The following is a 26,504-nucleotide window of genomic DNA, read 5'->3' as shown; positions in this document are numbered from 1 at the left end:
ACGATGCGTGGATCTCCCCGACATGGGACAGCCGTGGGATTTATAGTGCTGCTGAACGCGCTGCTGCTGCTGCTTGCGACGCAGGCTGCAGAAGGAGCCTTAACGGACCATCTTCTGGTTCAGTTGCATGAGGACGCACAGGATGAGGCGCACCAACTTGCAACACAACATGGGTTCCAGAGTGCCCGAAAGGTAGGGATGCTCGGATCAAGCTGCCATAGCTTTATTTATTTGTTTATTTTTAGAATGTTTTTAAATAAAACCAAACATTAATGAATCATTCATTAGAATTGTCACATTAATCAATGGAATAAATCAAAATGAAATGAAATGAAATCACTGAAGATACTGTACATGGTGAAACATTTGCAATCTTTCATCATAAATACTCTGTGTTTAGTCACATAGAGAGTCCTGCGGAAAAGATGCTTAGGAAGCTTTTCAGGCTTTTCCATTATTGGCACTTCATTACACTTTTTCTTAATTTGATGACGTCATTCCCACTAAAATGCAGGCTCTAGTAAGCAGGTTGCCCATTGGCTCAAGGCCCATTGGCTGGGGACTCAACTCTACTCAGGCCAAATTCATTTATATTGTTGAAACAATGAAATGATCCCATGCCAGTGTCCTACAGAGCAGAATCATCTGTGAGAGCTGGAGAAAAGAAAAGAAAAGAAAAGAAAAGAACAACCTGTTTTCTCTCATAACATGAAGTTGTGGTTTGATGTCACCCTTTAGAATCTGATAGATTTCATCTTTGTGTGTTTAGTCATTCAATCCCATTTTTAAATTGGCGAGAACAAGCGTGTGTTTTTGTTGAATTACTGTGAGTACCTGATGTAACCCCCTTTCTTTTACATTGCCGCTTATCAAAAACAAAACACACCTTGCTCTGAGTATTGTGTTCCTGCTGCTTTTCGTGACATGCATGGCCTCCCCTGCAGACATTTACACACCTGACACAATACGTCTTATTAAAAAGCCTGACAAATACAGCACACATCACAACATGTCAAGAGACGGTAACAAGCTGTTGATGGCAGACCAATAGAAATAATTCACCGACACTGTGTACGCCTTGTCACATGTCAAAATAAATGTGTGGGTGAAATTGGCTGGAGCCATAGTCAGTGAGGCGTAGCAGTATACAGAGAGGTGCTCCAGCTGCTCTGAATGAGGATTTTCTGTTCCTGTTTTTTTTTTTTTTTTTTTACCTCCACAATGATGATGATAATGATGATAATAAACCCTGTTTCAATATGTGTCTCATGATATTGTGATATCTGTGTCGTGGCCATGCAGCATCACCTGTTCTGTGATTGCTAGTTCTGTTTCTTGTAGGCACTAGACCCCTCCACCCCTCTACCCCCCAACTCACACCCCCATCTCCTGCCTCCCAGGTTATGTAATCGGCAAGCTATATTTGTCATGATGGGATATGCATCATTAAACAATGTCTGTGTTGTTTGAATTATATTCTGTTGTTGCTTAATTAACTAGACCAGGACACCGAACTGCAAGACACGTCCAGATGTGCATAAAAGAGAGAGATGAAAGAGAGAACGGCAATCAGCCAGCATAAGCATTAATTTGAAGCATGTTTTTCTTGTCATTTTTGTGTTCATCTATTTTTTTCAAAAAATTAAAGAACAGTATATGATAAGAATAATCCTCGTCCTCCCATAAGAATTTCATTTTCACATTAGATCTGACAGCCACATCCAAGAGCATTTATTTTGAGGATTGACCTGTACCCTGACGGTTACTAAAGCATAAGGGGGTCTTTAATCTGTGCACAGAGCCGGAGGGAAAGCTCTGGATCATGCATCTCATTTCTCTGCCCTTGTGATTTATTATGGTTGATTCCGGCACTGTTCCTTAAAATAGACCCTGGGTGAAAGCCAGAGAATCTGTGCCCTTGCTCCCACCTGGAGGATGACCTGCTGTCCTTTTCCTCCTTTTATGACATACTGTATTTTTGATTTATAATAATAATATTTGCCATTTGCCACCATTTGCCAGTCAGGCACTTTCTGATTGCTGCCTCTGTGTTTGTTTCTCGTCTCTGCCTCTACTCCTAAGCCATCTTCCTCATCTTTATTTTTACCCAGCTTCCTTTTGGAGAGGGACTCTTTCACTTCTATCCTCAGGACACTTCAAAGAGACGAAGCAAACGGAGCACCCGCAGCAGACAGCGGCTCCAAAAAGACCGCAGGGTAAGCAGACACACACAGAGATAGACACATAAAGGAGCGCACACTGTGTGTTTCCTACATATATGTGCCTACAGCAGCATGGTCACGGTTATTCTGAGGGCTGTTTATGTAAAACACAGTGGGGAGTCAAGGCTTATATGTTGGATGCATCTTGCAGAGAGAAACTGCACATTGTGTCATTCCTATATTTCAATCTAATTTTGTGACTGTCTGTGCTACAGACAGTGCTGAGCAAGGATTTACAAATACACATAAAAACAAAACTGTTTTATTTTTTTTAGAGAGAGAGAGAGAGAGAACAGTGAACTGTAGGAGTGGTTTCTGTAATTGATGATGTCAGGTGCGCTGGTTGTACAATGTCAAGACATAACATCAGTTATTGACAGGAAATCATCCCACCAATCTTCAGGGACTAGGTTTCCTTCCACTTACTTTGAAAATAAAATGAAATATTCTGAACCTCTGTCTAGAAAAAAAAAGTCTCTCAAACACAAATAAATGCATGTGACTTCACAACACAAGTAAAGAAGAACACTGTCAGTGTTGGTCACTGCTGTTGAGATAGATAGGCAGATCACTGCATGGCCTGCATGATCCCTACTGTGCACATTCAGTAATACTATCATAGACCCTTGGTGGCTCTGCCTTTTTCTTTCTGTTTAGTCTAAGCAAAGACAAACTGACTGTGTTCCTCCTATCAGGGCAACTCGAAACCCTGTGGGCTGCTGCTAATTCATTATCCAGCTTTATATCACTCACTGAATATCTCTTAGAGGCTTGCCTTTTGCTGATAGTTATCACATAACGCATTGGATGTGTTTTCAAAGCTTTTTTATGCTCCTCTTTTGTACTTTGTTATGATTTTCAGGGTTTTTACAGTGTCTTTCCTGAAGCATTTTTGATAAGATCCAGGCCAGGGTACAGCTAAAACACAAGGTGTAGCATGGGCACTGTATTTGCATTAGAAATTAAATTAAATAATATAATCAAGCTAGGTTTTTATATGCCATCATGTTACCAAAAAGTGACACCAGCTAGGCCTAAATGGAAATTATAACCATGGACAATTATTCTCACAGTTAATCATAAATCATTTGGTCTATACTGTACAAGGTAAGAAAATCCATCAGTCAGTACTCAAACAAGGAAAACTGTGGTTTCCCACATTTTTGAGACTCTTGAACTACAAACCTTTGGCATTTTTGGCTTGAAAAAAACCTATGTGGATTTGTTTTATATTGATCCACTTAAAATTAAATGGTTCTTACTTGTGTGAAATACATGAGAAAGACTCGCTTTGTCTTATCCAAATAAAAGCTCAGTGTTTAGCTCTGTCCACCGTTGGGGGTGGGGGTGGTGGTGAAAGTGGAGGTCTTACTGCAGACAATGAACTAACCTCTCTAATTGCGGTTGTGAGAGGTGCTAATGAAAATAAATGTGAGCCACTCCACCGAGCTAATACAGCTAATGGAAGAGAGACAGCACGGACACGGGCAGGTCCACATTCCAGATGCAGGGTTATAATCAGATGCTTGACATGCTCATATGCAACACTGCAGTTATTGATTTCTGCACATCTCTGAAATTGATGAGGTCAGCTAGTCTGATTTAATGTTGCCTGTTTGTCATGCTAAAGTATCCCCCGACCCCCCCACCCCCTCACATCTTTGAGGTGGACATATCTCAGGTTTACACCTGCGGGTCTGTCAGTGAGGACGATGAGGCTAGCTTGTTGCATTTAAGCATATGAAGAAAAGTGATGCACATAAACACTAAATGGTATTTTACAGGTAAAAATAAGAATGCGTACTGTACCTTTTGCAGTAGTTTTTTATTTTAAAGGAGCAATTGCACACTTGTTCAACATGTTAAAATCCTGTCTCTAATTGAGTGGCAGGACTGAATGTACTGTTGGATGGATTCCTCAGTGTCCCAGGAGACTTGTTCTATGTTGGACTCTATTAGTGGAGCATGTTGACCCACTTCTTACTCACCCACTATCTTTTCCTTGTGTCTCTCTGCATCTTTCTCTATGCTTACTCGTCCTTGTCCTCTCCTGTCCTTTTACATTTCCAGTCCTGCATTGATCGATAATGTGACATGTATTTATCCCCACATCCGTGCCCTCATCCGTCCATCCATTCATCCATCGATCCATCCTACTATGATTCCTTACTCCAATATTTTCCTCTTTTTTCACAGGAGATAAATGCATCAAACCCTATTTTAGACACACTAGGAGGTGAATAAATAAACATTGAAAAAGGGAAATTGAATACATCTTTTTGAATCAGCAGCATGTCTTGACCCTGAAAGACACATGCCGGGAAAAGCCAGGAGGGAAATGAGGACGAGGAGAAAGGCAGCACAGCTCTTTTATTTGAAGTGAACTGGAGTGTTGTGAGTTGCGAGCAGGCAGCGGGCAAAGGCGGAGAATGATGGTCATGCATGGGCACTGTTTGATGTTGTGAGTGGGCAGTATGACATGCTGTCTCAAGGGAAATACCAGCTCTTCTGCCAAGTGATGGAATAAATGGATGATGGATGGAGAGAATGTGCAGGAGATGGGGAGATAATGTAGAAAGTCCTGAATATGTAAATGATATGATGAGAAAAAAAACGTGAGGCTAATTCAAGCATCGGTCTAATTATTTTCACCAGTTTGAAATCCTCCAAGATAGAATACAAACATGGACATATGGTTTTACTTCTTATTTTTCCTGGACTTGTCATTTAAAGGACTTACTGATGTGTTAATTTACGGCGTGTGTGCCCTCTGATTGCTTAGAGTATGCCATAAAGGAAAGATGTGGATGAATAGGCTTTGACCATTTTAAAAGGCCTGTCTTAAGTGCTGCACTGCTCTCTTATCTGTGGTGGTAAACACGCCAGACAATGCCTGTTCCTCTCAGTCACACTGGAGTGAATTTGCTAAGGGTAAGCACAAGAGGAATATTTAGGCAAAACGCTGCTTTGAAACTGTTTATTAGCAGCACTAAGTCAACTTTATTGGAATTAAAAGGTTTTTTTTTCATCAAGCCATTTCAGGTATAGATTTATTTTTAGTGTTGACAATTTCATGAAGAAAAAAGTCAATTTTCAAGCTTTTCTTGTACACCCCCACCACTCACACACACAAACACACAGACACAAAGAGACACAGAGACATAAAAGGACCTTTAAACCTTTAAATTAAGTCATTGTCCTTGAGACCTCAGTGACAAGCAGATTGTTGCTCATACGTTTCAAACTGAGAGCTTCACTTCAGGCTTGGTTTAGCTGTACTGGCAGACTCTAATAGATTAGATGACTCGTACTTAACCTCACGCGTGAAGGTGCTTATTTGATGAAATTCACTCAAAGGGAGTACAGTTTCAAATGAGAACGGCTGAATTGATAAGCTATACCACTGATTCCTGTTGATCCAACATCTGGAGACAAACATGAGGGTGGTGAAAGACATTTATCTCCATTATATTATGTTATCTGGTTTTGCAGCAGATTTCAGTAAGCATATGCAATCCAAAACACAGCTGTTCATCAGCCTTCATGATTCGAAGAAACACAAGGGTAATTGTGAGAGTAATTACTGCAGCTTTCTGTTGTACCAAGAGGAGAAAACAACAACAAAAAACATTTGTTAGGCAGGTGAGTTGAGAAAGCCTTGGCTCCAGCTGCAGCTGCTCTGATTAGGAGAAAAAGAATAGCCCCTTTTATGTTCTGTCTTCTTGATACATTAGAGATATGATCCCCCCCAAAAATGTGGGACAAAGACATTTTTTATGTGGGACAATGATTACCAATGGAAAGTAATTGAAATGTTAGGACTCGTCTAAAGAAAGCGGCCGGATGGGGAGCCTACTGCAATCTCCCGCCTCTAAAGGAGTGGTGGAGGGCTCAACACATCCAGCTGGATAGCTCAGTGGGTAATCCCTATGACTTCAGAGTGGGAGGCTGGGGGTTTGAATCCCAATCATGGCTATTAGTTTGCCTGAGTCAACAAAATCTGCAGAAGAAGAACGTTTTTTTTTTTTTTTTTATAATAAATTGATGTGAAAAGTATTTGCTTTGAAATCAGAACATTTCAGTTGTATGACTGACTTTGTTCCATCTCACAGTTTTGACAAAGTGACACGCTTTGGGGGGACTGCTGGATGGGTCAGTATGTAATGGTATCGAGGTCAGTACCTCGGAGCATTGTCCCCGTGGCAAATGTGCAAATCAAAATGTGGGACAGTGTCAATATGCGTGATGTTGGACAAGGATTGAAAGTGCTGTGCAGTCCTGCACAAAGCAGGACACCTGGTCGCCTTCAGTAGAGAGCATCTGGAGTTGCTGACTTCTCATGCACAGAGGTAGAATAACGAATCTGTCATGAGAAATCGGATTTCTAGTTTAACTTGCGTGCTCCAGCACAGGTGCCACTATCTGGGTTTTTATTATTGACTGACGACGAGCTGATATTTCTTTTGCTTTCTTCCTCAGGTGAAGAATGTCTATGAGCAAGACGGTTTCAGTCGTCAGAAGCGGGGCTACAGAAATATCAATGACATTGAAGTCAACATGAGTGACCCTCTATTCACCAAACAGTGGTATCTGGTGAGTAATCAGCCAAGCGGCTGTCTGCCTGCTGCCTGACCTTTAGCACCAACTGCACATTCTTCCACCTTAATGAATCAGAAGCCAGGCATATTCCCTTCCACTTTCTGAATCAATGTTGTTATTCATTCTTTAATTAGCCTGTCCAGTACTGTCGGTGCCATCTCAGTGCTGCATTCATGCCGCCTAGTTTCCTCCCCTCTTGTTTACCCTAACTGGCAAGCGTGACTTTAATGCCATGGCAAGCTTGCGTGTCTGATGATGAATGTGTCGTATAGCTGACATTTACGTCCCCTTCCTCTCACCTCCACTCTCCCACCCCCAAACACTCCTTATCCATAGCCTCCCCTTCCCACATACATGCATCCTCCACACTGACTAATTTCCTAATGGTGGCTCACCTGGGTGCCATGAGTCATGGATGTTCTCCATATTGTCTGAATGATTAGATAAACACAGGCCAGGCAGACGGGACCCCTGGGCTGGATCTTAATGTGGCTGAAGCTTGGCAACTGGGTTACACAGGCAAAGGAGTTACCATCGCAATCATGGATGATGGTGAGTATGAAGTGCTGTTGTTTTGTGCTCTAGGGTGCTGTCAGAAAGCACTCAATTATACCTGCACATATCCATTACAATAATTAAATGAACTACTTCGTTCACATCTGTTTAATGAATAATACAATGACTAACTAAGGGTACTTTGAACATGTATCGTGACCACTGATAATGTGTTAATGTTCGTGTTTTGTGTTTTGTCTCTTGTACGTTCAGTTAGTCTGTAACTTTGTGTTTGCTGCCACCTACCCGGAACAGGTCTCTCTTGTAAATGAGACCCTGGGTCTCAATGAGATTTTACCTGTATAAATAAAGGTTAATAAATAAATAAATAAAAATTGTGTAGGAATATGGATTGGTTCAGATTGACATTCTCACTAACTGAGAACTGATTGTTGAGACATTCATCTTACTAATGAAAAAGTGTAATGAAAACCAGTTATTTCCAAAATGTCAGAACTCTCTTTTCTGACCAACACTTCAATATTTGTGGACCATCTCCCTCTGCTTCATCCGATGGTAAAAGAGTATTAGTAAATTAGTAAAAGAAAGTGCAGCAACCAGACGTGACAGAAATGTGAATGCACGGCTTTTGTCTATTTACTGCCTTGACTGACATTTTAAAAATGATATACTTCCTGCAGCGAGCTTAAATACTTACTGCAGGTAGCTATTTACAACAGCAGTGAATAGTGACGGGAGATTATTGGCAATATGGAGTAGCACTAAAAAGATAGCAGAGAAAATTGCACACATAGCAATAGGTAAAAGAAAATGAGCCAAATAATCTTGGAAATCGACAGGCACATTGACTGGCAATATTTTTTCTGTCAACTGTCATGGATGATAACGCCTGAACACACAGAACACAAAAAGACCTGCTTCGATTTACAGTTAAGATATAAATTATATGATATAACTGATGAAAGAAATGGCAAGTCATTAAATTTAAGAAGCTGGAAGTAGAAAAAATTGATAATCAAAAAAAAAATCTTTAAATCAATCAATTCATCAACAGATTGATAGTTTCACGGCTATTCCATACATATCTATTTTTATTTCCTTGTTTTGTGTTAGAATTAGATTAAGAACAAACTAAGTGTAATAGCAATAGGACACTTAAGGTCATGCTATCCTCCATAAAGCACTCCCTCTCATTCTTAATCACTTATTATTGTCAACATTTCAGGCATTGACTACCTACATCCAGACCTGGCATCAAATTATGTGAGTACCTCAGTGTTATTGAATTTCATACTCTCCTTCATTTCTTTGAGCTGCTGTTAATAGGTGAAGCATGGGTTCAGGTGCTGGATTTCACGGGCTTCATGTGGCGTGCCATTGGCAGTGACAGGTGCTTTCCAAGTTGCCTTCATGGCTGCCGAGTCTCCTTGTATTCCTGGAGGACGCAGAAACAGGCAGACGGCCAGCCAAGCTGTTTAATGTTAATGCACACTGCACTGTGGCAGGCACAATGGCAGGCCGATCTGTCACAAGCAGAGATAATGCCAGGGTTGGCGCTGCATAATGTGATGCTCTATCTCCAGAATACTGATAAAACCTTAAAGGACAAGAGGCATTGCTAAATGGAACAAGGAAATGCAGAAGGCTTAGTTTGATTTGGCTGTAAAGTTGCCTGGTGCTGTCAGTGTGACTTCATTGGGCTGTCGTTGAATCCAAGGATGCACTAATGCAAACTCTTACTGTCACAGACACGGAGGTGTTGTGAACGAGTGAGTCATGATTCTTTGTTGGCCACACAAAAAAAAAACCTGAAAGAAAAAAAAAATTATAAAAAAAACCCTTTTAACAGTTACACCCATACTTCTTTTTAAACACACTTTTTCTTAAAAAGTGTCAGTAATTTGCATACTTATCTACCCTATTAGTTCATATATTGTTGCAAAGAGATAATGAAGATGATCTGGGAACAGTGTGCTCTTTGTTTTTCTTTTCCACCTCAGCTCATGTGCACATGGTGTGATTAATTTAAATGCGGCTTGCATAAGTGTGTGTTTTTCTCTTTCTGTGTGCATGTATGTGTTCACTTACCACCATGTTTGCCTGCATTTGCATGCTTCTTGCCTGTGAACAGAGACGAGCCGTGGCCCAAAAATAACACTCAGCCTCAGCTGGGGTGATGCAGGAGCATGCTCCGCTGGATTGATGGATCATGCTGTGCATAGATCTAAAGTGTGTGTGTGAGTGGGAGAGAGAGAGCGGTAGATAGAGAAAGAGAGAGGGACAGTGTGTACGTAATCCTGTTTTGTTACTGTCGTCATGGTGTTTCACAGACCCACAAAGACCTCCCACTGCTAGCTGAATAAAAACAAAACAAAACAAAAATTAGAAATAAAGGTCCTTTTGGTATCATCACATCTCTGTTGGATTTGAACTGATTGTGTTGTTGTGGTTGATCTATGTGTGTGTGTGTGTGTGTGTTAGACAACCAAATGTCAGTTTATGTGAGGGTGTTGGATTATGTGCCTCTTTGTTTTTTCAAGATTTCCCACTTGGAGTGGTGATCATACTGCAACAGCTCATAAGATACATTCTGACATGGTGAATTAATTGTGAGATTGTGTGTGTCCTGAAATGAGAAGTTGTCCAATTTCATGGCACATTTATCTGCAAATGCCAATAGTTATTCTAGTTTGAATGAGTTTTACATAAATAAATACATTTATACAGATTCTAGTATCACACTGCTAAGTGATATAATAGCAGACACACTGTAATGCTTATTTCCTGCCTTTAACAGATCACAGTATTTCAAATTTCAAATCTTGTTGTCTCGACAAAACAATTATCATGGTCTGTTTGACCTGATTCCTGCACAGGAGCTATAAGTGTGCAGGTACTCCTTTTGTGTCTCTGCTTGCCTGCCTCTGATCAATACTAGTATTGTGTTTGGGGCGATTTTAAGTAACAGAAACAGCGATGAGGGGATGAACTCTTTGTTGTCTGTCTTAAAGAGAGGAGCAGGACCAGAGGTGTATTATGGGGTTTTTATGTCCCTTCTGTGGAATATGTTGTTGCAAGTGAATCTCTCCACCCCCTTGTACGCCCCGGCAAGTTACCATGACGACACGCTATGAGGTCACATTACCGAGAAGTTCCTCTCATATGTTGCTTTTATTTGAATTTGTATGAGAGATGGAGAACGGGATGTTGAAAAAGGGGACGGTGCATAATTATTGTAGAGAGCTGTTTTAGGAGGGAAAACAGCGATGCGACATCTTTATATTGGTTTGATCAGATATTAATCTAGCAGATAAACTAAGCTGTATCTTGTATCTATGATTGTATTGTAGTAATGTTATGTTTTGATATGAAGAAGCAATCATCATCACTTAGGACACAAGAAGTTTTTATCATTTCACACCACTGAGGCTGCATCTAATGCGTCATCTTTTGTTGTGGAGTATATGCGGCTGAAAAGAGAAAAGAGATTTGCATTATATTGCCAGGTTGTTGTCACAGCCTGTGACAGAAATGTTCACAGCCTTTTTATTAGAGCAGGGCTATCGAAGGACAGTAGGCCTATCCTTCTTCACTGTAGTTTCTTTAAAGTTGGCTTGGACCTTGTGTTATAGATTCTTCAAGGTACTTTTACCTTGTAGCATCTTGCAGTGGACTTTCAAGCAAGGTTACATCATATTCTGCGTCAACTCTCCTAGATTATAGATAAAGTCAGCACCAAATGAATGATTGAATTGAGCCAAGCTAAAATGATGAACGGCACTGCATGATAATATTTTGTCTGTGCTTGGTCTACATCAACATAAAGTACTCCAGGACATTTGAGTCTATGACAAACCTAAAGGTTGATTTAAATATTTAACCTTTCAGGAAGAAGAACTGACATTTGTTACTTTCAACAGCATGCAATAGCCCACGCTAACATATGCTGCACTGAAAGGGATAACAAAAATGTGCTTTCTTAAGTAGAGGAAATTCTGGAAGGTACGATTAGGCGTAACACACAAGCAGCCACTACAAGTAGAAAGAAGCAGAAAATGTAAAAGGTAATTTGTTGCTCTCCATCACTGTGAAATGTTTTTTATTTTACATTCTCGTCTACTGTCAAGGTGATGACATCGCCCTCAACCTCCATGTTGATATGTCTAAATGTAGAGAAACAAGCCATGCTGGCTCCTGCTATAGCAACTTTGAGTCATTGTTCTTTGAAGGGCCATTTGCTCAGAGGATGGCGACCAGCTGAGGGGTACTGGGGAAAGGTGAGGTGAGTGACGGTGGGCACAATCCATTATTATCACTCTGGTTTGTCACAGGACACCAGAGGAATTGGAGGGTCTGATTGATAGCCGAAGATATGAGCTTGAAAGGCACAGCAAATGATTCATGGGCATGCCCCTGTGTCATTTATTCTCAGCACATATCACTCCATTTAATGAAAAAGATTAAAAAAACAAAGCAACAACAACAACAAAAAACACTCACACACACCTGATGTGAGCAAAGCTCTGTTTGGGAGCGATGTGTTCTCTCTTCACAAATGTGCTCTTCTGAATAATAATAACATTTTGAAGCCAGTTCTTAGACTTTTTATGTCTTTAACCAGTTTCACAGATTGAGTTGTTCTACTTGTACTTATTGCTCCTTTTACACCTACATTTGAGAAAGAGAGAGAAAACAAATACAAAGGTATGAATATGTCCCTATGGGCACTTCCTCATGAAGGACCAATCGCTGTAGTATTTCTACATTCCTCTAGTTACCTGCCCCACATCTGAGTAATTACAGTGTTTCTCTATTGGGTCAGTAAGCTTTAGCCGCCTAGCTTTCTCTGTGTCGTTGACTGAGTCATCTCCTCTAAATGCCAGCCAGCAGGGCTGTCATATACCCCAGCATGGAAACAGCCCCCAAAATTGATCTGATGAGTTTTTGGCCTATGACTGATGAACAACAGTTGTGGTTTCTCCAAAACTGTGACCACGCAAACCACCTGTTACTGGCTACACAGAGCTGAATAGAGTGACATGAGTGACAAGTGACGGAAAGCTTTGGAAGTGTGCTACAGAAGGCACAATAAATGTGAGACGTTCCCCCAGGATGTCTGTTAATTCTTAATGTGTGTGCGTGTGTGTGCGAGCAGGGTGCACAATGTCCTCCAGACATGGCTATCCTGATAATTACATTGACTGCATTAATGTCTCTCTGGCAGATGTGTGTCTCCTGCATGATCTTCCTCCTGCGTTTCTGCTGCTGGTCATTCTGATCCTATTACTTTTGGTCATGTGGAATTAAATGCAGGCAATGTTTGGTTCATTATTTTCTCAGCTTGAAATCCCTGCTGTGACCACACATTATACCAGTGAGGCAGCAGAGTTAAGATGTGTAGTAAAGTAATGTATCATGGCTTTCAGATCACAGTTCATGTGTGTGGCTACCTTAGGTTACCTCTTGTAAAATATAATGCAGTCTAACATATCATTCTGGAAGCTGTAGTTAATTGTGATACTGTTGAATTACATGCCTCAATACATGCATAACTTGCTCCCTAAATGTGACAGTGTTTGTCAAAATCCCTGAAACAGTTTGAACAAACGTTGAACATTGTAACCTCTGTCTATTGCACACCTGTAGTTCAATCTTTTTTTTAATGCACTTATTTATCTTCTTGCATATACCACTCTCATGCACAGGAAAAGTGAAGCTATAGTCATCGGATAGCTATAGCCAAGAATATAAACTTGGGAAAACATTTAACATAGTGTACCAGCACTTCCACAACTCGTACAAAAACATATGGTGAGTTGTGGTTATATGCGCCATGCTGGCTGATTTGGTAATGTGTTATTTATGGAGTTCCCCAGTTTCCCAAATCATTGCGAAGGTAAGCTTAATGAACAGACTGCTCTTGACAAGGAAGTTAATAGCATATTCCCTAAAATGTCAAACAGTTCCATTAAAATGGATTACATTTTATTTCCTAGATGCACCTAATAAACTGTAAGTATGTCACACTAGCAAGCCATGTTTGAGAAAAACTCAAAATCACTCCCATTCGTTGCATCCAGATAACAGAACAGACTGTGGTAAAGGTCAGCACTTCACTTTGAAATGCTCCTCTCTGCCTTCTCTGCTTTTGTTTTTCTGCCTCAGTGTTGTTGTTTTTGTAAATGCATCCATTTGGTCCTTTCAGAATGCCGATGCCAGCTATGACTTCAGCAGCAATGACCCGTTCCCATTTCCACGCTACACAGACGACTGGTTCAACAGGTAAAGCTCACCCAGCCAACCCCTGTTTATATGCTCAGTGTGTTTTTTGTGTGCATGTGTGTGCTCTGCCTGTAGTCTGGCAGCTTCCCTACTATTGATTTTCTCTTCACATAGTTCCATTAAGACATAATGGTGCAGCATAAACAGAGCTGTTGTCCAGCACAACAAAATAGAAAACATAATGCCTATTTTTACCTGCTCACTTGGAGGAGATAAGGTAGATAAAGGAGGACTAACACAAGTCTAGTCTGCTCTCAGAGTTGCAGTGTTCACAGTGGTGACCTGCTGTCTGATAACACCTTATCTGCCTCCCATCTCCCAATCACACTGGGTGATCCACTGCCGCTGCAGCACATGTCGAGGAGCGGAACAAAGAAAAATATATTCTTTCTCCGCCTCTCCTCCTCCACCGTGCCTTCATCTGCTCATATGGATTGTGTAGTGCATGTGTGTCTGTGTGTGGGAGTGAGAAGGGAATATTTGGGTTTGCCAGTGTAGCAGTTGCTGACTGTCGGGCACAACTCGCTGGCTAATCAGCTGGTTGTTATAAATAGCTGCCTGTCTGTAGCAAAGCATGCTGGGAGAGAGGGGTTGACTTTCTGCAGTGTCCCTGTGGGGAGCGGAGGATGGAGAGATAGACACATGGTGCACACGAAACACTGATATGTGCAAACATATTCAGTCGGACACAGATGAGTGATGGGAAAACGAATAGATAAATCATAGCTTTCCATGAGCTAATGTTCATCAGGTCACAGAATTACAGAGTGTTCATGCTAATTTTAATTGATTTGTGGCTACGAAAATGCTTTTTTCTATCAACAGTTTTCTCATTCTCGTCAATAAAAACAGGGGATATATCTAATCTGTGATATCTTATCTCATACTTAATCCACAATATACCCATTGTAAATTCATGCAAATCCCCTATTTTCTGCTCTTTGCTGTCACCAGTCATGGCACCCGATGTGCTGGAGAGGTGTCTGCGGCAGCCAATAACAACATCTGCGGTGTGGGAGTCGCCTACAACTCAAAGGTGGCAGGTGTGTGTCATATTAAAGCCGCAGATTGGACAGTGAGAGGAATAACAATGAGCAGAGAGTGATGATCATAAATGACAGTTCTGATAGCAGTATGATGAAAGGATCAAAGATGATAATTCACTCTGAGGGAGTACTGTATGCAGCATGTATAATACATTTCCTCAGGGCAGAAATAAGAAAATGAGTATTGACTACTTGATTTGTGTCCTGTGATGAACCTGACATCAATTTCTTGCCATTTCTAAGGGTATGATGCTACAAATTTGTGATATTGTACTGCCGTGACACGATATATAGTGTAATCCTAACCAGCCAAAACAAGTTTTATCCATTGATATCTAAACTACGATGTATTCCAGCAGCAATGACAATACAGTAAACCAATGTTAACCTGAATTTGAACGTCAGATTCATATGGAGGTGTTGTCGTGTCAGGTATCAGGATGCTGGATCAACCCTTCATGACTGACATCATTGAGGCATCGTCCATTAGCCACATGCCCCAGGTTATTGACATCTACAGTGCCAGCTGGGGACCAACAGATGACGGCAAGACGGTGGATGGACCCAGAGAGCTCACGCTGCAGGCTATGGCTGACGGCGTCAACAAGGTGAGGGTTCATTGTAGGCTACATACCGTGCAGAGGGTTTGATGATAATGTGAAAGTGTATGAGTAAATCATTTTGGTGGGTTTTATAGGCTTTCTATTCCATCCATTCATTTTTGCAAATCTTTAATATTGCCTGATGAATGAGACCACCAAATTAGTACTGACTGCAATCTCACAATAACCATTTTTACATGTTAATGGTTCCAAGAGGATGGATCTTAATGATCTTTCCCTGATGTGTAGCTCATTTTATTGAGTTTGAGTGTAATGTGTCAACACCTATATGATGGATTGGCACACAATTTGGTAGAAATATTCATGTCTGCCTCAGTTCATAAATTGTAATAAAAACAGTGATACCATGATTTTTCATCTTGTGTTACTATCAGGTTCAATTTCAAATTTGAAATTTAAGTTTAAGTTTAAATATAACTTAAATGTTATGGTGACACCCACAAAACTGATGAAAAAAGACAGTTTAGAAACAGCCAGTCCATCCCAGCACCACTATTGTGCGATACTCCGATATTCCACAGTAGACATTCAGTCCTGCTTTCTCAAGGACACCTCAGCAAGGTGAAGACCTGCCAACTGGGGCTTAGATATAAGCCCTCTGGCGGAAGGGCAGTCCTTTTGGACGTGCACACAGACACACAGAGTTGCCATGCTAACAGTGCCACTGCCAATTACTTGCTTGATTAATCATCATGCACCGTTACTGGCAGGTGTGGGTTGCTCTGAAGTGACCCTCTCTCAGGCAGGGTAGCTGAGTAGGAGCAAAGCTGACTGTAATCTCTGATCATGTAAACACACCCAATCAAGCAGCCACTCTGCAATTTGCCTCTTAGATTCTAATGTTCGCTCATATAGGATTATGCTGCCACTACAACTAAGGGAAACATTTAAAATAACAAATCGCATTATGATATATTAACAACCGAGCCACACAGAGTCACTCTAAGTCGGCATCATAGACATTACTGTGCGGTTTAGCAAATTGCCACCAATAATGGAAATGAATTACCCCATGTGTGGTGTAAAATTAAAGCGCATTGTTTTACCCGACGGAAGGCAAAAGTCCTGAAGCTTCAGAGGTGAGCTCAGGGATGCTCAAACCTCTCTTTGCAATTCAAATAGAGAGACAAAAATAAGTGCTGTGAAGGGAAGGACATGCCACTCCTCCTCCACTTGATCCTTTGTTTTGTAGGGGAACCTTTTGTAGAAACAGGTGCAGTGTTTGGTGAAGAGGATGCTCTCTGCATGGAGCCACAGTCAGTTGTTTCATGCTCCCAGGCACACTATCAGTAACAAAGATGACATTTTAATCCGTGCTTCAATATATGGATGGTATTATTCGCCACCTCAAAGAAAGGATAAAGAATGCTTTTAATATTGTTTTGTGCCTTCACTACTGTAATGCCTGTTTATCCACTGTAACTAAAACAGGTTTATCTGTAACATCACACCTTGCCTGTTGAAACAACAGCTCGTCTGCCAGGGTATTTTATTTTTACATTGCAAATTTCTAATTTGTCGCAATATACAGTATATTGTTATGCAATTTCATTATTATAGAGGTTTACTTATGATTTCACCGCTGCTGTACTCACTCAGCAAGAAACCAAACAGCAGCCATGTACACAAAATAAGAATTCCACACCTCTCTGTTTCCACCCTGCAAAGTGTCAAACAAAGACAAATGCAACAAACACACACACTATAACTCATCATAAGCCAGAGCACCTACAGTACCTCAGGCGGTTTGTTCCACAAAGCAAAGTAAAACTAAAAGTGGTATCACCATCTAATTTTTTCATATTCTTTTTGGTGCAGTTGACAGCTACAGTAGTTAGTAATCATTTCCCTCTCATTATTTTGACATCTATACAGTTTAGCTCTCCTGGCTGCATGATTTTGATTTGTTCTTTGACCATTGCATTAGATTATGTTGATGGTGGTAACACACACCGGCACCTATTGGGTAATACACCACCCTGGTGAAATTCCCTAATTCCCAATTCTCATTCTGGCGATGTAACTCCCACTGGTAAAAAGCGTAACACATTGCTAATGATTGGATGATTTTTTTGTTCTTGCTTTAGGGCCGTGGAGGAAAAGGCAGCATCTATGTATGGGCATCAGGAGATGGTGGTAGCTATGACGACTGCAATTGCGATGGTTATGCCTCGAGCATGTGGACGATTTCCATCAACTCAGCCATCAATGATGGACGCACCGCCTTGTATGACGAGAGCTGCTCCTCCACCCTGGCATCAACGTTCAGCAACGGACGCAAGAGGAACCCAGAGGCTGGCGTGGTGAGTGTGTTTGTGTACACAACATGTACATAGCATGTTTCATGTGACTGACAAAAACATCATCTGAAATGCTTGTTGTGGAGTTATTTTTTCACACTTTGTGTTCTTTGAGGTTGTCCATTTTAGTGGGTATATGCACTTTCACCGTTCAAAGATGACCTGTTTTGTGTCTTCCAAATACATCTCCTCCTTCCTAGATTGATCTGTAAATAGCTTCCTTTCAGTTTGCCCTGCAGGCAGTGTATCCTAGGCCTTTCAGGAGATTGGATGAGACCAGGGATAAACCCTTAGAAGCTGTAATTTTTGGTTGGTTGTGAAAAAAAAGACTTCCAGGTGGAGGAATAGCTTCTTTGATTACCTTCCTGGACATGCCTAATTATGCTATAGGTTCTAAAAGAGAGAGGCTGCCATACTGTGATGAACAGTTACAGCATAGTTGATGAGGAGGACATATTATGCTTTATAGTGTACTGTATTATTTTGCTTTTAGTGTGTGTAAAAGTTCTACAGAGTCACAAGGCTCAAAGTACACACCTCTGTCAGGGCAAAACCCACTTTTCTCATTTGCACAAATTATTGCCTTGTTGGGGATCCATGAGTAACTTCGTGTCAATATGTTCTTTATTGCCACCCACCAGACACTCCCTACAAAGTATGTTTTGCAGTCGTGCCAAAAAGACACAGCGTTCTCAGTTTCCTGGAGACTTTATATCCTCTTACCAAAAATAGACCTCCAAAGAATTTTTCACTGTTCCCTCCATTGTTCCTAACATTTTACTGTGAGTCTGGCACCACATGGACATCTTCAAAATCATGCACAGTTTGACACTGGATTTTCACAGTGATCTCTGAAGGAAGCAACAGTTTTCACTCCATTTACAAGCGAGCACGACGCAATAAAGGGCTAGGCTAGGGTTATGTAAATTAGCAAAATGGCAAAGTAATGGTGACTCCCTACCTTTGAAGTGATCATGAAGTCAAAATGTCTGTCTTTTATTCGATTATTGCTATTTGTTTAGCTTGAAAGTGTCTGTCCATAGTAACAAAAAGCATTCCAGGTTATGAATATTATCAAGTAGAGGTAGAAGGTCTGACCTGAGCTACAACTCTAACTGATGCATGGCTATTAGATATTTATTTGCAGAGTTGTATCACCAGTTGATAACAGCAAAAATGAATGGATGAGTCACCGGAATCAAAGAGACCCAGAGAGCATATGCTCACAATGAAAAGAAAGACAGCTAAAGCTTTAATAAAGATGGTACTTTCTCATTTTTGTTGAGGACAGACACCTGAAATTGATAGCTACCGTTTCGGTAATGAATGCTCTTATATCTTAACAAGGCTACATTGAGAATATGGGCTGACATTCTATAACATGCGTGTGAATTTCCCAGTGTACAAAGGCAGTGGTGTTTATGTTTGTGATTATGCAAATCACCTTTGGCTGTTGACAGAGGCACAGATCTTCCCTAGGGTTTCCTGTCTAATTGCAGTCAATCTGTTATCATTTCTAATTAAGAACCAAATTGAATAAATAAACGCTTATTCAGTAAATATAAACACAATTTGTCAGCCGATGCTATATGTAAAGAATTCAGCCAATGTTTAGTTTTTAGTTTTTTCCAGGTTAAGAATTATAGATTGGAGGAATGTTCTTAAACTTGTATCTTGAATATATCAGCGAGAGGGTGCTTGGCTTTGGAAGAGAAGAGAGCATTTGACTCTAACTTACTGCAGCTCACCTTCACCTTTACTTTATTTTTTAAAATTTGTTTAATTAATCCTTTACAGAGAAATTGTTGCAATAAATTCTGAACAGTACCTCATAATAAATGCATCCTCTTTCTTTCTTGTGATTTGGTAATTCCAGGCCACTACAGACCTGTATGGGAATTGCACGCTGCGTCATTCTGGTACATCAGCAGCAGCTCCGGAGGCAGCTGGTGTCTTTGCTCTGGCTATTGAGGCTAAGTATGTGATCTACTGCCCCTTCCATATACCTGTTATAATTGGGATTATTGACTTAGATGGGCTGTTTGTATAAAACATTATTACATTACCACATTTAACTGTTGAAACACAACAGTTCTTATGCTGTTCATTTATGAGCTACTGTTTCTTTACCACACCGGTCTTTCACATCACATTGAAGTCTTTGACTACCTTTGTCAATCTCTATCCACAGGTACTTAATTTTAATACCCTGTGCCCACATACCTCAAAAGCACAAATAATGTCTCCACTTTTCACAGAATTGCCTATTTATCAAACCATAAGCTGAATGAAAAGAGAAACAGCACTTACTCCGTCGCCCACAAAGTACAGACTCTATGTGCTTATGCCAAGGACACAAATCATATTTGGATCAGTGCTCTTTATATCTCAGCGCAAGGCTTGAAAATTCAGTTTATATATTGTTAGAATATGCTCAGTGCTTATGTTTTATTTATTACTGAACTTCCTATATGCATGATGCAGATACTGCACTGGATGATGAAAGGGTGAAACACACTGCAGTAACTGGTCATCTCAATCTGATGAAAATGTTGCAAACTCTACACTAATGGTGAAACCAGAGCTTCAGTCATTAATGTTTATGATTACATTTGTGAATCATGTCATATTAATGTTACAGCACAAGCTATATCTAAAATCCTGGAGAATTCAGAACAAGTAATTCCTTGTGGATCAGAGAATAATTGAAAAAATTATGCGACTTAAATAAACCCACTGCTTTATTAGACAAATATGACAGATCTAATAACCTGGAGAATATCTGCTTCTCCAATCCCAGAAGAGAGACGCTCCATTCTCTCAAAAGCCTCATTTCTCACATTAAAGGCTGACAGGGCCCTGCTGCCATTACCTAACACCAGCTAGTGGAGTTGAGTAAAGAAGCACTGTTTGCTTTGCACACACAATAATGATGTTGCTATTGGGAGGAGCGGATACTCACCCTATCCGGCGGCAAATAACCCACCGGGCTGTTAGGACGAGAGCACGGCCTTTTTACTGCCCAAACACACTTGAACCATACAACAGCAGTGAGTCAGACAGAACAAAGCTTTCACTATACACAGACAACATAATGTAGGGAAACACAGACAAAGCCAACCATCTGCCTCAAAGTACTGACCCTATGATGTTTAGATAATTGAAGGGATGTCATTGAAACAAAACCATGAATCAGAATAGTTTTACTATTTTGTTCCTGCTCCTGCCTGCCTGATATTTCTAGCTTACAAAATTGTCTCTGCTCCATCACTCTGTCACTCTGGCCACGTTTTGTCTTCCCCAGCCCTAACCTGACATGGAGAGACATGCAGCACCTGTCAGTCCTGACCTCCAAGAGGAACCAGCTCCACGACGAGGTCCATCAGTGGAGGAGGAACGGCGTGGGCCTCGAGTTCAACCACCTGTTTGGTTATGGCGTGCTGGATGCTGGAGGCATGGTGAAAATGGCCAAGGACTGGAAAACTGTGCCTGAGCGTTTCCACTGTGTAGCCGGGTCCATCCAGGAGACCCAGTAAGTTACATTTCTATTACACAAAGCATAATACATGTGAGCATTATGCATTCTGCAATGTCAAACTGTACCCACCAAGATTTTGAAAGGAAAACACAACTGAGCACAAAAGACACGCTCATCTAATTACTGGGTAATCCCAATAAGGCCTAATTCAATAAAGCATCTGTGATGGGAGTGTCCACTTCGTAACCCTGTAATATTTAGATTAGCTGCTCAGTCTGTCTGATGGTGCTGTAGATTTATAATGACATAGTCTATTATCCTGGCAGCCGCTCTTTGTGGTCTAATGCATCAGTCATTTTTTTGACATTTGAATTGGATTTGTGCATGACAGATAATGGTAAACAAACCCTAACAATTCTGCAGAAAAGCTATTGAGAAGGCATCTGGTGTCATCTTGTTTTGATTAAAAGTAAAAATTGCGGATAAGTCATTTCAGTTTCATGAGAAGAGATACATAAAGTTAAGCTTTTGAGAGAAGTAATAACACACTCGTCTTATTGCACATAAAAAATTCATAACAATAAAACACACAGTTGCTGAGTTTAATAAAATCACTGGTTGTGCTGCTACAGTCTTCGTCATGTGAGTCCTGTTTTGAAAATAGATCACATTCTGTATATTTGACGAGGATCCCTTTAAAAGATTCAGTTATGTGAGGAGTATGTAAGTCTCTGCCCTCATCTTTGTCAGATGCAGCTGCAGTTAGCGTCCTTCATGTCATCTTATCCCCTCAGTGTCTGCTCACATTAAGTAGTATCTCCCTTTGCTTCGTCCTATCTTCCCCCCTGCATCTCCTCCATCTAGCTTTCACCCGCCTCCAGCCGCTCTCGCTGTCATCTTTTCCTTTTTCACTCTCACCCCCCCACGCCCATACCCCCTTCCTCCACCCCTCGCACCCCTCAATGCCTCACAAGGGCTTTGCTCCCTCCATCCATCCATCATATCCTGAGGCTTTGACTTCCCTTGTGTGACGTCTGGTGGTTTCCTCTGGCTAGCCCCCCTCGTTCACTCTAATTAGACCACCATAAATGGCCCGACATGGCATGCCCCGGAAACACTGTCAATTAAAGTGACTGACAGCCAGGAAGGGACTCCAGGTGGAGGTGTTCCTGTGTGTAAATGCGTGCGCGCATGTGTATGTATGTGTGTGTGACCTAACTGTGAGCTTTCACATGCATTGTGAAAGTGTCAATGTGTGGGTGAAGATAAAAAGACTGTGCTACGTCTGTGGATTTCTTATTTTAGCCTCTAATCAGAGCTGCACAGACAACGCAGACACAACAACATGCTGTGTGTGCCTCCCCTGAGTGCGGTGCCTGATAAAAAAGGGAGCATCCCTGAAGAGTTATAAAGCTTTTAGTGCATCCTTGAGGACATAACACGGAAATGGTGGCGGTGACTTGCCCTCATGTGGACCTTCCTTGATCATTTAGGTTTCCACTGTGTAAACTTTAATCAGCTCAGTCATGGAGTAATGTTAATTATCTGACTAAATAACAGCTCATTAGTGAAGTGTTTATGAGGGAGAAATACCGTATTCATATTTCAAATGTTTTTGAGCTGTGACTTAAAAGCTGTGTCGCAGGCTGTCATATTTTTCATCGGCTCCCTGTTTCCACAGCAGCACCGCAGGGCTTCTGCTGCTTCTATTGTCGTAGAGATATAATTACAATGAGCCCACCTCTGATGATAGTGTATCACCAGAGAAAAGCAATAAACACCAACATAGCCATGCTCGTGAGCTCACCGCTCAGCACCGACCTGATAGCTGCTCTGGCTGGCTGCTGCTTACTTAACTGGAGGAGAACTTCTCATTATTCGTGGAGCTGGCATGCAGTGCCCTACTGTGTGGTGGGGTTGTTTTTAATCTCTGCTGGTCGTGCCCATCAGAGGCATCCCTCTCCCTGATCTATGACCGACTGCTGTAATTACTCTTTTCACATTATCCGATGGGAACCGTGCACCTGCTGCACACAAATGGCTTTGGGTGTCAGGAGTGAAATCAGCACATATTCGCTTCCAGATTTAGCTATACTCACAGTCGAATGAACTAATGATACTAATCACGAAGAAATAATGATGAGACTTTTAATAAGAATAAAGATAGAGATAAAAAAACAAAGTTAAAATTGCAAGTTTGCGAAAGGACATTTAATGTTGTCCCTTTGCACTTCACATGTGCACAGAACAACCCACATATGTTATGTTATTAATAAAAAAGAACAGTTAAATATTTGGTTATGTCAGATTTCTCAGCATGCACACTCCCACTGTGAATTGCTGTGTTTATCTGGGAACAGTAATTCGCCTCGTCAGCCCTTACCCTCATCTCTCTGTGCACAGCATAGTGCTCAATTAATCATTTTTTGAGTCGACTGCTTGTTCCACACGTCCACTCTATCACGCATTTCCCATATCTTGTCTCTGTTGCCTTTTCTCCACCTCCCTCTCCCCCCAATTTCCCACCGCCGGCAATGTGGCTTTGGCCTTTAATAATGTTATTAAGCCTCCTCATAGCCTGGGGTCGCCACCCCTGTCCTGCTGTGTTCTCACTCTTTCTTTCCATCATCCAAAGAGATGAGAACAGCAGTATGTCCTCCCAACCGCAAAGTCGTAACAATACAGGGACCAGCCTGCTTTTACACCCTGTTCTGAACAAATCCATCTGGACAAAAAAGAAAAACAATCCCTTCATGCACAGAAAAAGAACTAGAATTCAGGATTTAGATTTAGAGTAGTGCAAAGAGATGAATAATATTTATGAATGTATTTTGGAAATTTGGTTCCACAATTTTTTTAAAATAATTTACAGTTCTAATTCTTTTTAGACTAATAAATAATAAAAACAATGATAATAGCTCCTATGGGTACTGTGTAAAAAACGATGATACTGTCGCAACACAATCATTTCTCCTGAAGGTCTATTCAGTTGCTGCTCTGTGGCTTTTCAGCACAGCACTTGATCTTCTGACTTACTAATGAGACAGAACTTAAAGTGAAACATCTGTCTTTTTTGTTGTTGTGTGTGACATGTGTACAGTAAATGATAAATGGTAAACTTTGAATGAAACCATAGGAGTTCTTTGAGTTTTAAACTTTTAGAAAACAGATACTGTAGCAAAAATGATTTCAAATTTGTGGCAGCTCAAAAAAATATGTGGCCAAACAAGACAGATTTATCGCCTCCTCTAGAGAGAAATTATACGGTGAAGCAAGCAGACATGACAATCATCACTGCCATAAAGGAGCAGGTTCAAAAAGAGGCTTGATGCTTTTTCAGGGTTGGATGGTTCTGTAAGAAAAGTAGGTCAAGTACTGTATTTACTGGGACGTTTCTCAGAAATAGCAGAGCAGGGTGTAAGTAGATTGAACGTAACTTATAATTCTTCCACCTGCTGCTCTCAAACCGTCACAATGACTTTGCTCTGTCAGTTTCTACACAGTCTTACTGTAGCTTGTTCAATCTGTTTCTCCTCCTCCAGTAAAATCCAGTCTGGCAACAAGCTGGTGTTGACCATCACCACGGAGGCCTGCCAGGGGAAGGACAACTTTGTCCGCTACCTGGAGCACGTCCAGGCTGTGGTCACCGTCAACGCCAGCCGCCGCGGCGACCTCAACATCAACATGACCTCGCCCATGGGCACAAAGTCCATCCTGCTGAGCCGAAGGCCCCGCGACGATGACTCCAAGGTGGGCTTCGACAAGTGGCCCTTCATGACCACCCACACCTGGGGCGAGGACCCCCGAGGGACCTGGGTCCTGGAGGTGGGCTTTCAAGGTGAAGAGCCACAGCGCGGGGTCCTGAAGGAGTGGACTCTGATGCTGCACGGAACACAAAGTGCCCCTTATATAGACCAGATAGTGCGTGATTATCAGTCCAAACTCGCCATGTCCAAAAAGGAAGAGCTGGAGGAGGAGCTGGATGAGGCTATAGACAGAAGTCTGAAGAGCTTGATGAGTAAAAACAACTAAACTCCCATCTGCATGTTGCCAACTCTTTCACTTTCTCTTATCTCTTTCCCTCTCTGCAATCTCGCTTTATCCTCCTCACTGCATCTCCTCAGTTCTCTCTCACTCTCTCGTTATCCTCCCTTTTGTCTACCTCTCTTACCCTCTTCACCCAGCTTTTTGTTATCAAGTGTTTCAATTAGCCCCCAACCTTCAATGAATGTTTCTTGTAATCCATGATTAAAAGTGTAACCTTCAATAATCTGTTCTACATAGAGAAAGCAAACTATATCACCTGGATTTTTACACTCTACAGAATTGTACATAAACCAAATATAATCCACTCTTTCATGCTCTTGCTTTAACTGCCCTGCACCTCTCTTCTGCCAACTGTTATACAGTTTGTGACTGTAAATGATTTTCTGTGTCATTCTACTTAAAGTTTAATATCTTGCAAACAGAGCAGTGATACTTCTTTCTGTTTATATTTTTGTGACATACACTGTTTATATAAACAAGGAAAGGAATGTGTGATTCATTTTGCAGCCTGTGGTCCTCAGTTCATATTTCATAATCTTTGACGTATACTATAATAAATCTATTCAGCTGTTTATTAAAGCACTTGAGTGATTTGCAACGCACTACTGAACATGCTGAGGAAAAGTAGAATTATCTGTCATTTCAATACCCAAAACTTGGGACAAAATATGTTCTGAAAGGAATAGCACAAGCAGCTTCTGGGTCTAGTAAAACCTCCTAAACATAACGTACATAGGGTCTATAAATAATTCTGTGTTATATGAGAGTGATGCAGTGATGATCACACCTAGAATTATCACAGTCTTTTGCAGTTCAGCTGCTTTAGTGTTTCAATGTTTTTGCTTTACCGCCCACAACTTTACTGTTTTGGTTTAATGTCACTCCTCTCACCAGTATCGTTTCCAGAGGCAGCAGGCTGCTGTCGTCAGCAAAAAAGAAAGAAAGAGCTCCAAAAACCCACTGCACTCTCCCTGGGCTTCACCAAACAACAGATGCAGAACGCTGAGTATTTTGGCAGATAATGTCTAGTGAGTTGAAGGTAGATCATAAAATACAACAAATGTTGGGCACTGCTGAGTGGCCAGAAACAAGGCTCAGAATAAATGCAAATGTTGCTTAAGTAACTGCCATTTCAGTGTAAAAGGTGATAAAATGTCAATGAACCTGTTTTTCAAATGGCCCAATAGGTTAAATTAACAAAAGTTTAAAGCAAGAGAGGGAGAAGAACATTTCTTATATTACGTATTAGACACGTAGTAATACATTTTAGGGACTCAAAAGCAATATCACTGGCACTGGGGGCTACATATTATCTCAAGCTTCATCTCATTTGTTTCAAAATAATGAATAACAACAACAACTTATAAATCTTATTTGTTGTTGCTTTTTAG

General features: G+C 41.0%; 1 protein-coding gene across 1 annotated transcript; it reads left to right on the top strand.

Annotated features, from left to right (window-relative positions):
- Positions 1 to 25,098, top strand: pcsk2 (proprotein convertase subtilisin/kexin type 2; the record flags this gene model as incomplete). The annotated part of the gene is made up of 12 exons (XM_083987872.1): positions 1 to 192; positions 2,112 to 2,216; positions 6,702 to 6,815; positions 7,265 to 7,373; positions 8,563 to 8,600; positions 13,543 to 13,619; positions 14,574 to 14,662; positions 15,098 to 15,273; positions 17,376 to 17,591; positions 19,465 to 19,565; positions 20,893 to 21,120; positions 24,609 to 25,098. The coding sequence occupies exons 1-12, from the start codon at positions 4 to 6 to the stop codon at positions 25,096 to 25,098; spliced, it is 1,932 nt and encodes a 643-aa protein (XP_083843998.1). The 5' UTR covers positions 1 to 3.
- Between the last annotated feature and the right edge of the window lie 1,406 nt (positions 25,099 to 26,504).

Source organism: Trachurus trachurus, assembly GCF_905171665.1.
Source record: "Trachurus trachurus genome assembly, chromosome: 15".
Classification (NCBI taxonomy): domain Eukaryota; kingdom Metazoa; phylum Chordata; class Actinopteri; order Carangiformes; family Carangidae; genus Trachurus; species Trachurus trachurus.
This window is presented reverse-complemented; position numbering and strand designations above follow the sequence as displayed.